The sequence below is a fragment of the Agelaius phoeniceus genome, chromosome 2 (assembly GCF_051311805.1).
Source record: "Agelaius phoeniceus isolate bAgePho1 chromosome 2, bAgePho1.hap1, whole genome shotgun sequence".
In the NCBI taxonomy this organism is placed as follows: domain Eukaryota; kingdom Metazoa; phylum Chordata; class Aves; order Passeriformes; family Icteridae; genus Agelaius; species Agelaius phoeniceus.
In genome coordinates, this window is record NC_135266.1 from 2,381,230 (window position 1) to 2,395,783 (window position 14,554).

At 52.7% G+C, this 14,554-nt stretch overlaps 1 protein-coding gene across 2 annotated transcripts in view; it reads left to right on the plus strand.

Moving 5' to 3' along the window:
- The first annotated feature begins 1,076 nt into the window (after nt 1–1,076).
- Nucleotides 1,077–14,554, plus strand: part of SIM2 (SIM bHLH transcription factor 2) — a 64,473-nt gene continuing 50,995 nt past the window's right edge. For both annotated transcript variants that reach the window (XM_054628174.2, XM_054628173.2), the window contains exons 1-3: nt 1,077–1,251; nt 9,753–9,835; nt 13,714–13,803. In XM_054628174.2, coding sequence (XP_054484149.2) covers nt 1,077–1,251; nt 9,753–9,835; nt 13,714–13,803 — 348 coding nt within the window. The remainder of the gene's footprint in view (nt 1,252–9,752; nt 9,836–13,713; nt 13,804–14,554) is intronic.

The window sequence follows — 14,554 nt, forward strand, 5'->3', positions numbered from 1 at the left end:
CAATAAATAAAAGCAACAAAATCAATGCCGCGCCTCTGCCAGCGCTCGGACTTGTTTGGAAAGAGACAACAACGCTGAAGTGGCACTGGTCCCGAGGAAAACGGATCCTTTAATTTGACTCCGCATGAGAAGCGCATTTGGAGCCGGGCGCAGCGGCCGCAGCGGCAGGAGCAGCCCCGGAGCCCCCGCAGCCCCCGCGGCCCCCGCGGCAGCCCCGGCGCTGCCGGAGCCCCTCGGGCACGGGCGGAACAGCAGCAGCAGCAGCGCCCTTGGGCCGCGGGAGCCCGGCCGGAGCGGAGAGGCGGAGGGCAGGGAGAGCCGCTGATCCCGGAGCGCTCCGGCCAGCAGCAGCCACCGGCTTCCACTTGGGCTCAGCGGGGAGCTCGTCGTGTCCTCGGCATCTCCGGGACCAGCTCGTTTTGCACTTCGTCACTTCGTTCTAGGTCGTTCGTTTTCTCCCTTTTTTTTTTTTTTTCTTCTTCTCTTGAGAGACAAAATGTCCAAAAATGGTTCAGCCTGCTTAGCCCAATGATTTCTTGCACGGACGCTCTATTTTCTTTTTTTTTTTTTTTTCTTTTTTTTTTAATTATTATTTTTGGATGGGGCAGGATTGAGTAGAAGAAATCGTTCGGTGAAGGGAACCCGGCGGTTTGCTCCCCGTTAAGGAGAAGATCGAGATCCGATTCCCAGCTGCGCTCAGAGGACGGGGGTTGCCGTGGATCTTTCAGTCTGGCTTTCGGAGCCCTCGCTGCTGCAGGGTCAGAGCAGAACTGCCTTCTCCGAGCGGCTTTCCTGTCCTGCTTGCAGCTCCGAGATCGCCTCCCCCCTCCTCGCACTATTTCTGTTCGTGTTGGTTTTGTTTGGTCGGTTTAGCTTTATTTTTCCCACCCCTTTTTGGTCTATTTTTTCCCCCTTTCGTTGTTTATTATTATTATTATTATTATTAATTATTTGATTCGGGTAAATTGCCTTCCTAAAACGAAAATACTAACTCTGCCGACGAAATCCATGCCCCCTGCCATTCGGAAGAACCGGGTCTAATATGCCAGTGACATCTCCGCCTTGCAGCAGTCGCGATGAAGGAAAAATCCAAGAACGCGGCAAAGACTAGACGGGAAAAAGAAAATGGAGAATTCTACGAACTGGCCAAACTCCTGCCCCTGCCCTCGGCCATCACCTCGCAGCTGGACAAGGCGTCCATCATCCGCCTCACCACCAGCTACCTGAAAATGCGAGCCGTCTTCCCCGAAGGTAAAAACAGCGCCGGGGCTCCGGGAGCCCGCACGGAAGGGACGGGGACAGAGGGGCAGGGGGTGCTGGGGTGGGCACGGCCCCATCGGCGCCCTGGCAGGAGGGAGGGGATGCCCGCAGGGGTCTCAGAGCGAGCCAGGGGGGATTGAGGGAAAAGCGGGCTGGGAATGAGCCCGTCTGCCCCAAGCCCGGCGGCGGGGGGAGGCAGAGCCGGCCGCTTCATCCCCCCTTCCTCCTCCTCCTCCTCCTCCTCGGCTGCCGCTTCAGCTCCGGTGGCTCGGGGGTCCCGTCCCGATGAGAGCGGGCTCGGTTCGTGCGTTCAGCCCCGGAGGAGGGGGTGGCCCCTGGGCACGGCGCTTCCCGTCCGGGCACGGCCTCGGAGGGGAAAAAAAACCCAAACCCGTGTGGTTGTTATTATTATTTTGTTTTGGTTGGAGTTCTCTGGAGCCAGGGAAGCAGGCTGGGAATGAAGGCGCGGCCGCTCCGCAGCGAGGCCCTGCGGCTTCTCCCGGGCACGGAGAGCGGAGAGAGGGGAAGGAGAATCCGAGCCCAGCCCGGCCCGGCCCGGCCCGGGGCTGTGGCTCCCGTGGCTCTTCTCGGGGCCACCCAGCAGCCAGGCCCGGCACCGATCCCGCTGGATTTGGGGGAAATCATCCCCTCGGGAGGCTCTGCCTTCCCCCGAGCGCCCCTGGGGCCGCCGGGCGAGGGGAGGCTGCGGGCCGGGGCTGGCGGTGCGGCCGCGGAGCTGATGCGCTGGGCAGTGCGGGCGGGCGGCTGAAGAAAGCCCAGCAGCCCCGCTTTGTCATTTGTTTGTGCCTCCTCTCCGCACCGGGAGCAGGGCGAAGGAATTAGCGAATTCCGCAGGAGAACGTCTGCTCTCCTCCTTAGCGCGGTTTCTAAGGAGCTTTATTAAAAGGCTAAAAAGAAAAACACGAGCAAAAAATAAAATTAGGGGGAGGGCGGGGAGAAACCCCCCCCCTCCTCCCAACCCGAGTAAAAGCTTACCGTCGTGGCCATTTAACTCAGAAATTTCGGGGGCACGGAGCAGCCGTGCTAATTTGGGAAGCCAGGGCTCCCGAGCCAGCGGAGCGAGGGGAGCGGGCGCTGCTCCGCCGCATTTTCCAGCCATTATCCCCCAGCGGGAAATTTCCCCGTGAGAAATAGAGCGCCGTAATTTCGAGGGGGGCGGTGGTGGTGGTGGTGGGGGGGTCACTGGCCGGCCGTGCCTGGCGAACGTGCCCCCGAACGCCTTTGATTTAGGAGGGAGGGAGAGCGGCACGTTTCGAGATGCTGCTGGATGCGTCCCGGGCTTTTCCAGCCCTGCTGATCCTCAAGAGCAGCGAGCCGACCCCGAGAGCAGGTTTATACCCACAGCTCGGGTGTGCTTTATGTGTCTGTCTTCCCTAAACAGGCCGGGCGTGCGCTTCCGCACACTCTGCTTATTAAGGGCAACGTTTAAATGCATACAGCGAATTCCTGATCTTTCATCGTTTTAAGGACGGCTGGAAATACATTTAAAACCAAAGCTTTGCATCCAGGGATGACAGGCCGGGGGGAATTGCCTCCTCCGGTCCCCGAGCCCTGCGTTTAGTGCCTGGGAGGGTGCAGGGGAAAGGGGGGAGCCGGGCAGAGGCGGCTGCCGAAGGATTTTTTTACGGGGGGTTTCTTCCACACAGTCCCGCATCACCCGAGCTTCCCTCTCCCTCGGGATTTGCCTGTGGAAAGAGAGGAAGGGGGGTCCCCATCCGTCCGTCCTTCTGTCCGTCCTCCCCCCCCCCCTCCTCACAACTGGTTTCCAGTTGGCTTTACTGGGAGGGGAAACAGCCCAGAGAGGCGTCCCGTCTTCACCCCCGGGCCAGCCAGAGCCGGGGGATGAGCGCCATGGCCAGGGCCGGAGCCGGTGGGTCCCGGGCCGTGGAATGAAGACGGGCACACCGCAGCACCCCGGGCTGCCCCAGCCGTCACCCTCTGGGGCTCAAGGGGGTGCCAGGGTGGGGGGACAGGTCTGAGACACAACCAGACGCGTGCTAGGCCCGGACTAACTGCGGCCAGCCCGGGCAGGAGCGCGGCTCGGCTGCGGACCCGGCTGCCAGCTCCGTCTGGGCTGGAGGGAAAGAGAGAGAAAGAAAGAGAGAGAGAGTTGTGGTTTTAAACCCCTCGGTGGAGGGCTCGCCCCCCGGTTTCCAGACGTAGTTTAGGAAAAGTTTGAGCCCCTCAGCGAAGGTGACTGATCCCGACACGGCTTGGGACAGGTTTCCTGCTTTTCCCGAAGATGGACCGAACCCGCTCAGGCTCCAGAGAGCCAAAGGGGATTTGTACCCCGGCTCCTTTACCCCAAGCACTGCAAGGGACAAGTTCGGGCTGCGAAATCCCAGATTGTGCCCTGCGGTACCGCTGCGACCTTGAGATTCAGGAGTTAAAGTCAGGACACAGCAGCCTCCAGCGTCCCGTTCTCTAACACCGTCTTCTCTCGTGTTTTCGGTTGGGTTTTTTTTTGGTTGTTGTTATTGCCACGGCTTTGTTGCTGCAGAACAAAAACACACCACGAGTCGTCTTCTGCCTCCGCTGTCAGTATTTTTTTATTTTATTTTTTTTATTTTTATTTTGAAAATGAGTTAATGAAGGAAAGAGAGGCGAGAATGAACCGCGTTTAAAAACTGCGATTCTCTGCCCCCCGGTTATGACAGACTGGTGAAATCGTCACCCTCTCCCTCCCCCATCCCCGGCGCAGTGTCCAAAACCGATTATGAAATTGGACATTTATGGTTGTTTCAACCGGATGGGAGCCAGCTAATTAATATGTGACCCAAAATACAATGTGCGCAATAGAAAATAATCTGAATAAAGTGACGGAGCGGTAGATTTCAGACCTTCCTTATTCCGAGAGGCAGACAATAGAAATTACTAGGAATATTCACAGCCCTCGGTCCCCATTTAAACCTGGCCACGAATGTAAATTTTAAGAAAATCAAGGCGAATCGCAGCCATTTCATCTGATGGTCACACGCGCTCGGAAAAGGTTCGTTAATGAATTAAACAAATAAATAAAGAGCGAGGCGTGGGTAATCCCTTCTTGGAAAGCCAGCCCCTATTGTACTAACCACTAACAGTGACATTAAAGGTCTCACTAAAACAAAAGTGCTTTTTCCAGGCTTTTCCCGGGGCCGTTCCCAGGCGGCGGGAGCCGCGGCCCCGCGGTGCGGGGACGGGCGGCGGGGTCGGGGCGGGGACGGGCGGCGGGGTCGCTCCGGTCTCTCCCGGCCGGAGGGGAGGGAGGGAGGGAGAGGAAGGGCGGGGGTCACCGCCGTGGGTCTGCCCGTGACCTCCCCGTCTGCAGGACGCCGCTTTGGGGCCTCTTAACACGACCTGGTGGGTTGGGCTCGGCGGGGAGAGCCGGGTTTGTGCGGGTGTCCTCGGGGGCAGATTTGTTAGAATGTTTTTTCCTCACTTTTTGTTTTCTTTTCAATTTTTTTTTTTCTGGGAGTTCACCCCTTAAAAAAATTATTTTATTTAATTTTTATAAATAAAAGTCTTGATCTTTCCGCCCGTCCTTCCCACCGCCCAACCCTCGGCCACCTTCCCGGCGCTGAGCCCGCAGAGAGGAGCGGGTGGCCCCGCATGTCCCTGCCCGGACTTGCTCCTTCCCAGACCCGCCCTGACCTGGGGGTTTCCCCTCTCTCAGGGGTTCCCCTGGCCGGGTCCGGGTGTTCCCCGCTGGCTCCGCACCCAGCGGTGCCGTCGGGGCTGAGATTCCCCCGGCCCCCGCTGCAGACGGGGCTTGGTGTCAGCGCTGCCCTCGCATCCTCCCCACGGGGCGACAGCGGAGCCTCGGAGGAGCTCAACCAGGGGCACAGAGCTCGGCGGAGCTCAACCAGGGGCACAGAGCTCGGTGGAGCTCAACCAGGGGCACAGAGCTCGGTGGAGCTCAACCAGGGGCACAGAGCTCGGCGGAGCTCAACCAGGGGCTCACAGCTCGGTGGAGCTCAACCAGGGACACAGAGCTCGGCGGAGCTCAACCAGGGGCACAGAGCTCGGTGGAGCTCCACGAGGGGCACAGAGCTCGGCGGAGCTCAACCAGGGACACAGAGCTCGGTGGAGCTCAGCCAGAGGCACAAAGCTCGGTGGAGCTCAACCAGGGACACAGAGCTCGGTGGAGCTCCACCAGGGGCACAGAGCTCGGTGGAGCTCAACCAGGGGCACAGAGCTCGGTGGAGCTCAGCCAGGGGCACAGAGCTCGGTGGAGCTCCGGGGCTGCCCCACGGGAATGTCCCCGAGGCTCTCCCGGCCGAGGGAGGCACAACGGCGCTGGGGAAACCCCAAAAAGCAGAGTTGGCTGCGAGCCCCCAGGGTTTGCCCTTGTTCCTTGTGAAGGCTGCGGGACCTTGCGCTCCGCGGAACAGCCCAGCAGACACAAAGGAAATAGTCCAAGTTACAGGGCAACCCGATACTGAACGTAATACATGGCTGAGTAATTCTTTTAGCAGAATCCCGAGCTGAAAAGCTACCGGGCTTTCAAATGTGTGTGCGGACGGACTTCTGTATGCCGAGAGCAAAGGTGGGAGTTGTCCCCAAATATTTCTAGATCTTATTACAGTTCCACTCACCCCGCTGGCTCCCTGGAAACCGGGAAATGTACAAACGGCACAAAGCGAGTGCTGAGGTACTTTGAAAAACAGCCAGAGGTGTCAAAAGGGACAGAGGGCGATTTTGTCCGTGTTTGCCACAGGGCGCGTTTGTACGAAAATCCCCCAGTTTTTCAACGGCAAAAGCAGCAGGAATTTTGGGGTGTTTGTTTAAAACCCCCTTTGATTCCGAGCCGCAGCTGCCGGAGCCGGAGCCGCAGCCGCCTCCCGGTGCCCGGAGGGGTCCGGCGGGCACAGCCTCGCCCTGCCCGGGATCCCGCTCCTCCTGCCGGGCCCGTGGGGGACAGACACCGGTCCGAACACCGGCAAAAGCAGGAGAGAGGCTCATCCCGCCCGTGTCTGCTGCGGCAGAGTGCCAGAGAAGCGGAGGCTGAGCGTGGGACTGGCCAGACACCGTCCCGCAGGGGCTCTGGGCTCTGCCGCTGAGCCCAGCCCCGGCTCTCCCGGTTCCCCGCTGCCGGAATTCCCTCGGATCGCTGGATCCGGGTGATCCCCGAGCCTCTGGCAGGGCAAAGGAGCCGCGCTGGGGCCGGGCCATCCCCACGGGTGTTCCCAGCGTTTGCGGGGAGGATGCTCCAGCCGCCCGCTGGCTGGGAATTCTCTCTCGGGTCGGGTAATTCCTGCTGCGAGGGGACATATGGAAATGTCCCCTTCCAAAGCGCCCCGTGCGGGACACCCGGCAGCGTCCCCAGGCAGGAATCGCCTCCCATCCCCGCCAAGGAGCGGTGCAGAAAGGCTCGCTGTGGATCCGCAGGGATTTTGGCCTCGCTCCAGGCCAGGGAGTGAATTTGGGAGTTATTTCCCGGCCGGGCAGGAGCAGCCAGGCCCAGCCTATGGCATCCATACATTTACAGGAACGCGCGTTCGCAAATGGCTCGGAGGAGAAGTTAATGGGCGTTAGTCCCTTATTCGAATGTAAGGTTTTATTCGTTTCGTTTTCACCTTTAAAGCGATCTGCTGGCGGATTAAATGATAAAATCGCCGGCTTTAAAATAAGCTCAGACGAATGCCAGGCTGATCCACCGAACGTGTTTACGTTTGATGCGCGTTCGCGATTCCGACTCCAATTTAAAATTCCTGAGGGAGCGAATCTGAGCAAGTGACATTTTTTATTCCGGGCTAGGAAAGAACCTCAAAACCCGTGCAGATTTTGGGATGCTGAGAAGGGACAGGACGGAGCGAATTGTCTCGCACGGGTGGGGCAGAGACGCGGCTCGTTCTTGAAGGGTTTCGTGAGAGCTCAGGGAATAAATCTGCTCCGTCTTTGGGAACGGAACTGCTCAGGGCAGTTTTTACACCTCTCTTTGTAGGTTTGCAGTCTCATATTTCGAAATTTGTAATGAGTAAATCGAAATAAGGGCAAACCCCCGGCACAGGGACGGACTCTGGAGTTTGCGTTTGTTGCCGTCTCGGGAAAGAAGCTGCAGGAAAACTCCGCCATTCCCAAACTTTCTCTCCGAGAAACAAAAAAGCCTTTCAGCAGAAAGGACATTTCTGCCGTATCTCTGGAAATCTAGGAGGCTTTCCCAAACGGAGAATTGGGGAAAGGCGGAGAAAAGCGCGAATTTTCGTTTGGCTCTCCCGAACAATTTTCCCAGCGCTTCTTTCAGAGCGGGGAAGGCGTTCTTCCCTTCCCCACGGGAAAACGAGGGCAATTCCCGGGATTTGGGGAGACAGACACGGGGTGCGGATGCAGACCCCTCTTTTTGGGTGCTGCTGCTGCCTCGGGACGGCGAAAAGGAGGGGTCAGGGCCGGCTCAGGTGCCCGGTGTCCCCTGCCTGGCATGGGAAGATCCTCAGCGCTTTCCCGGCTGGAAAGGAATCAAAACTCGGGGGAAGCACCGCGTTCCTCCAGTGGGAGATCCTGCCCACCCCAAGGGATGCCCCAAGAATGGAGAGAAATCCCCCCATCATTCCCAGGCCCAGAGCACAAACGGATCCGGAATCACGGAGCTGCAGCTCAGGGCAGGAATTTCTGCCAGTTTTCCCTCCCGCTCCGGAGGCACAGCCGGCAGAAAGGAGATTTCTTTGGAAGCCCCTGGGCGGCCAGAGGGCACCGGGGGAAGACGCGGGGCTCGGTTTCATAGCGGGGCATTCGCGAAACGGGCCGGAATTCCAGGCTGGCAGCACCGAATCATCCAGGGCTAGGGGCCAAAAAAACCCTTTTTGGGTTTTGAGGCCTCCCCGAAGCCCAGGGTTGTTGTTTCGCTCCAAAAACGAGGCACCAAACGGATGCGGTCGCGTCCTTCCCTTCCCCTCCATCCCTTGGGGACAGTGACCCCTCCGTCACCGGGTGGCGGCCTCGGCTCCTCGGGGAGCTCCTGAAAGGTTCCTTGGGGAGCTCTGAAAGGCTCCTTTTTACCCTGGAAGCCAAAATCAACCAACCAACCTCAGCCCCGCCGCCCCTCCTGGCCCCAAGGCAGCTCCGTCAGGAACCGTCCCCTGCCCCGAGGCGGGCTCGGCTGTGGGCTCGGGTTTGGGATCAGGCTGTGGGGTTGGGTGTGGGCTCGGGTTTGGGCTTGGACTGTGGGGTCGGGCTATGGGCTTGGGTCAGATTTGGGGCCGAGCTGTTGGCTCGGGTTTGGGCTCTGGCTTTGGGCTTGGGCTGTGGGCTCAGGTTTGGGGTCAGGTTGTGGGCTCGGGTTTGGGGTCAGGTTGTGGGCTCGGGTTTGGGGTCAGGCTGTGGGCTCGGGCTTTGGGCTCGGGTCGGGTTTGGGGCCAAGCTGTGGGCTCGGGTTTGTGCTCGGGCTGTGGGCTCAGTTTGGGGTCAGGCTGTGGGCTCGGGTTTAGGCTCGGGCTATGGGCTTGGGTTGGGTTTGGCCTCGGGCTGTGGGCTCGGGTTTAGGCTCAGGCTGTGGGGTCGGGTTTGGGCTCAGGCTTAGGCTTGGGCTGTGGGGTTGGGTTTAGGCTCGGGCTGTAGGGTTGGGTTTAGGCTCGGGCTGTGGGCTCGGGTTTGGGCTCGGGCTGTGGGATCAGGTTTAGGCTCAGGCTGTGGGGTTGGGTTTAGGCTCAGGCTGTGGGGTTGGGTTTGGGCTCGGGCTGTGGGATCAGGGCCCAATGGGGCCAGGGGATGAAGCTCTGTCGGTCCCGTCCATGCTCAGGTGAAATCGGGGTGGTTTATCTCCAATCAAGCTCCTCTTTAACCTCTTTTCCTCTTCCTTGTCCACCTCGGGGGTGGCCGCTCACAGGGACAGGGACAGGGACAGGGACAGGGACAGGGACAGGGACAGGGACAGGGACAGGGACAGGGTCAGGGACAGGGACATGGACAGGGGCAGGGACAGGGACAGGGACAGGGACAGGGACAGGGTCAGGGACAGGGACATGGACAGGGGCAGGGACAGGGACAGGGACACGGACATGGACAGGGACAGGGACAGGGACAGGGTCAGGGAAAGGGTCAGGGACAGGGACAGGGACAGGGACAGGATCATGGACAGGGACAGGGGCAGGGACAGGGACAGGGACAGGGACATGGACAGGGACAGGACAGGGACAGGGACAGGACAGGGACAGGGACAGGGACAGGACAGGAGAGGGGCAGGGGCAGGGACAGGGACAGGGACAGGGACAGGACAGGACAGGGACAGGGACAGGGACGATGCAAGGACAGGACGGGCCCGGCGGGCGATGGGAGCGGCTGCGGCCGCGTCCCTGCAGGAATTCCCTCCGGGAATTCGGGGAAGGCGCATCCGCGGGGATGCTCCGCTCCAGAAAAAGAACAATTCCTGCCCAAAAACTGCGCGGGGAAGGGACTCGGCCTTTGCCACCGCGGGAGGAGGGGGAGCACGGGCAGGGCAGGGGGGACAGCTCGGGCTCCGCTGCCGGCTCTGACCAAATGCTTGGGGTTTTTTGTAGGTCTGGGCGACGCCTGGGGACAGCCGAGCAGGATCGGCCCTTTGGATAACGTGGCCATGGAGCTCGGATCCCACTTGCTTCAGGTAGGGCACATGGACACCCCGGGGGTGAGCGGCTGCCTCTCATTTTCCTCCCTTTCCTCCTCCTCCTCCTCCTCCTCCTCCTCCTCCCGCACCACCACAGCGGCCTGGCTGAAGCCTTCATCTCGTCGGGCTGGGAGAGCAGAAAACCAGAGGCACCAACCACTTAAATTCCAAATATTTCACGATTTTTCGCCTTTGGTATCGGCCGAAGCAAGGGGCGCTTGTCCTCTCTGTGCAGGCCCAGCCCGCCCAGCCCGAAAAGCGGCGGGGATGTCCCCAGGGAGCCCCCGGGGGAGGGGACAGGCGCTCCCCGGCGGTGGCACCGGGAAGGGGACAACACCTGCATTGGATCTCCTGGGACTGTAGCGCCTGAACGTCCCGCTGTTCACAGCCCCGGTGATCTGCTCTGGAATTCCTCTGAGTTCTGAATTTAGGAAGTCGCAGCCGGGGCGGGGGTGCCAGCAGGAGGGATAAAAAAAAATTAAAAATTGCGTTTAACTATATATATATATATATATATATATATATATATATATATATATATATATGGATTTATTTATATTTTTAAGTTTTAAATTAAATTTTTTTATTTATATATTTATGTATATCTTTATATATATAATATATTATATATTATAATATATAATATATAATGTATATAATTTTAATATATTATATATAATAATATATATAATATATAATGTCTATAATATTATTTATTCATTTATTAATTTTAATTTTAATTTTAATTTTATTTCTAAATTTGTATTTTTATATATTTTATTTGTATCTATTTTTATATATTTTAATATTTATTTATTTATTTATTTATTTATTTATTTATTTATTTATTTATATATTTATACGTGAACCAAATACGACACAGGTTTTCCCCCCCCGATTTTAAAGAGCCACCAAACCGGAATCGTTTATTGGGCGGGTTTTTTTGTGGGAGGTGAATCCCTGCTCACAGAGCCGGAGCTGTTTTCACTCTTTCGCTCGGCCGGGGATAAAAACCCGGCAGAAAATCCCTGCCCCGGCCGCGGTGCCGCCGCTCCGACCTTGGGAATGACGAGCGCCGTTCTTCACCTCCCCTGCGGGGAAAAACGAGATTTTTGGGACGTGCTGACAACAGCCAGGCGATGGCAGAGCTCAAAGTGATCTCCTGGGGAGGCATTTCCAGCCTTGGAATATTTTATTTTATTTTATTTTATTTTATTTTATTTTATTTTATTTTATTTTATTTTATTTTATTTTATTTTATTTTATTTTATTTTATTTTATTTTATGTAGCTGCTGCCCTCTCAGCTGTTTCAGTCACGAGCCCACCTGGAAATGCTGATCTAGTTGTGTATAATAACCTGTTTGATAATTTAATTGGTGTATTAAAGTGCAGACCCAGTTGTATAAATCATTGCTGTTGCTCCTCCTCCTGGCTGTTCCCTGTTTTGTCTGGCATTAATTGAATTTATAACAAATTAAATGCTGACCACCTGCAACTCTCATTTTACAGTTCAGTTATTTCTGAATGACGAATGCTGAAGGTTTTAATAAACCCACATTTACTGCAAACTTTTTTTTTTCCTAAGGGTTCTTAGACTGAAATTTTCCATGTGAATTTTCAGCTTCAGTGTGCTTCCCTGTACATGAAATTTTGGGGTGTGCTGCAGTAACAGCAGCATTGAGCCAAGTTAATAAATGATAAATTAATAAACAATTATTAATTAAGGGTAAAGCAATTGCAAGACAACAGCGTTCAAAGCAAAATGGCGTCTAAAACTGCAATAAATTATTTCCCATTATAATATTGCTACAAAATTTAATTTATGCTTAAATTGGCAAAGAGTAATCTGGTTTCAGTTACATGCTGTAGAGCCATTAGTAGGCCAGAGAATAATTTGGAATATTTTCTTATTGGGGTGGCACTAGAGGAGCATGAAGTAGACAGGATTTTATTGCTTCTCTTCCAGTTCAGTGCCTTTAAATGGATTAAAACAGGTGGTTGTTCTACTTATGTCCTGCAAAAATTATTTTTCTCTTCCAAATATATTTTCCAGTGATACTCACACGTGGGAATATTCCCTGACAGTCACCTGTTGGTCAAAGCTTTCTGTGCTGGGTAGAGATAATGTAGATTTTTTGTTATCAGTTACTTTTGAAAAAAATGCCTGAAATTGGGCACTGAGAAACCAAGGGCCCCCCAAACTGAGGGGTTTTGTATCCAAATCATGGCCAGTTCTGGCTGAGCTTTACCACATTATTTATTTTTTTTTTCTCCTATAAATAATACCAGCCCAAACCAAACTTCAGTTTTTACTTTCAATTGCCTCCCAGCCAATTTCCTGTCAAGGAGAATTTGTAGGGTTCGGCCTCAAGTTTGAGCTGGTTGAGGTTTGCAGACTGCAAGGATAAAACTTCATCACACTCAAAGAAGGATATTTGTGCTTATTAATTTTGGATGCTGGCAGAGGATGAGGTTGCTCAGCTTGATTGGGGTTTTTTATGTCAGAAAGTCTCTAAACTGAAGGGAGAGATCATTTATACACAGCCAGCCTTGAATTCTTTAATTTTTTCTTTGGCAGGTGAATTCCCTTTGAGGTTGAAAGAGAGATATTTGTGCTCATTAATTTGACTTTTTCTGCTTTCCCTTTGGAAGTTGATGCTGTGGTAGAGCAGAGACCTCTTTGCTCAGAAACACATCCTCGAAAGCGCGGCCCAATCTCAGCATTGCTGGTGCTGCCATGGAACGCATTGCAAATGGCTGGGTCTGCCAATTGTGCCATAAAAAACGGCTCAGGCAGGGCCTGACTTCCCCTGAGCACCACAGAGCCCAGGATTTGGGCTGAGCACTAAAAAACCCAGCAAAACATTCCCTGAAAAGCAGCAAAACATTCCCTGAAATGGCAGCAGCAGCAGAGCTGCAAATGCAGGGGCCGAGGTGCATTTCACACTGACCCTGGGTTTAAAGGAACAAAATCAGATAAAAGGATAGAAACCATAAAAACCCATAAAAACCACTCCCAAACCCCTGCTCCTCTTAGAAAAAGCCATTTTGGGAATAAGCAGCCACCATAAATACATTTTTTTTTTACCTGTTAATTTTTAAAAATGTGAGCAGGAAACATTCTTAGTGCTGTTTGTTCACTCTGTTCTGGTACAGCTTTAATTGTTCAAACCATTTAATTCATGTTCAAATTCCTTTAAATCTTGCTTTGCTTGATATATAATAATAAATATTAATATAATAAATCAACTTCCCTCCACGAGGGCCCTGTTTGCCATTCATTTTTTCAGCCTGGGTTTCTCTCACCCTGAATTTTCAATCCTGAAGGATTCAGGATTTTACCTGCTCAAATCCATCCATTTCATCAGTGCCATTATCCCAAAGCACTGAGCATTCCCATCCATCCATCCTGGAGCAGAAATTCCCTGTCTTGTACTTTTTGCTCCCAAAATTTTCCAAATTTTTTGCCCAGCAGTTGTTATTTTGGAGGAATATCCATCCACCAGATCTTGTAGGTCTTGGCATTATTATTATTATTATTATTATTATTATTATTATTATTATTATTATTATTATTATTATTATTATTATTTTATTTTATTTTTATTTTTATTATTTTTATTTTTATTGTATTTTAAATTTTAATTTTAAATTTTATTTTAAATTTTAATTTTAATTTTAATTTTAATCTTATTTTTCATTTTTATTTTAATTTTAATTTTAATTTTAATTTTAATTTTATTATTTCCCCAAAATTTTGCTGTTTGTTGCTGTTGAAGTTGGAAATCATCCTCCAAAATCCATTTTTTTTCCCCCTGTAAATGCTTTAAACAGATTTCTTGCTTCTTACCCTGTGCATTTCTCTTCATTTCAGACTCTGGATGGTTTTGTTTTCGTCGTGGCATCCGATGGCAAAATAATGTACATTTCTGAAACAGCCTCTGTGCACCTTGGCCTGTCCCAGGTATGTGCTCTGACACCTAAAATATAAATAAAATAAAGCTGCTAAACACAAATTTGGACTCTCACACTGCTGCCTTGCTTTTATATAAAGTAATTTATTTTTTTCAGGGCTGTTTGAAGCTTTTTTCTCCTTGCAAAGGGCTTTGGTAAAAGACTCAAATTTCCTTTCCTTGCCACCACATCAGCCTGAATTTATATCAGTTCTTGTTCATTGTATTTTACCCCTCATTACCTTTCAGAGGGGCCATAAATAATATGATATTGCAAATTGCAGATGGAGGCAGGGCCTGAAACCCCAGCGTGGGCAGGCAATAGGGCTGAAATAAAACCCAGAATTGGACTCTGGGAGCCTCAGATTGTGGCAGATATTGAGGCTGCCCGTGAAAGGCAGAGAAATCTGGTGTGGAACAGGGGGTTTATGGTAAATGCACTGGAGGAGGAGGAAAAAATAAAAATAAAAATAATTTAAAAAAAGAAAGTGTCAGATATTGAGGCTGCCCGTGAAAGGGAGAGAAATCTGATGCGGAACAGGGGGTTTATGGTAATTGTGCTGGAGGAGAAAAAAAATAAAAATAAAAAGGAAAAAATGCTTTAGAGTGGGCACAGAAGGGCCTTTTTAATAAATAATTTGACAATTAACTGAAATAAAACTCAGAATTTGACTCTGGGAGCCTGAGATTGTGTCAGATATTGAGGCTGCCCGTGAAAGGCAGAGAAATCTGGTGTGGAACAGGGGGTTTATGGTAAATGCA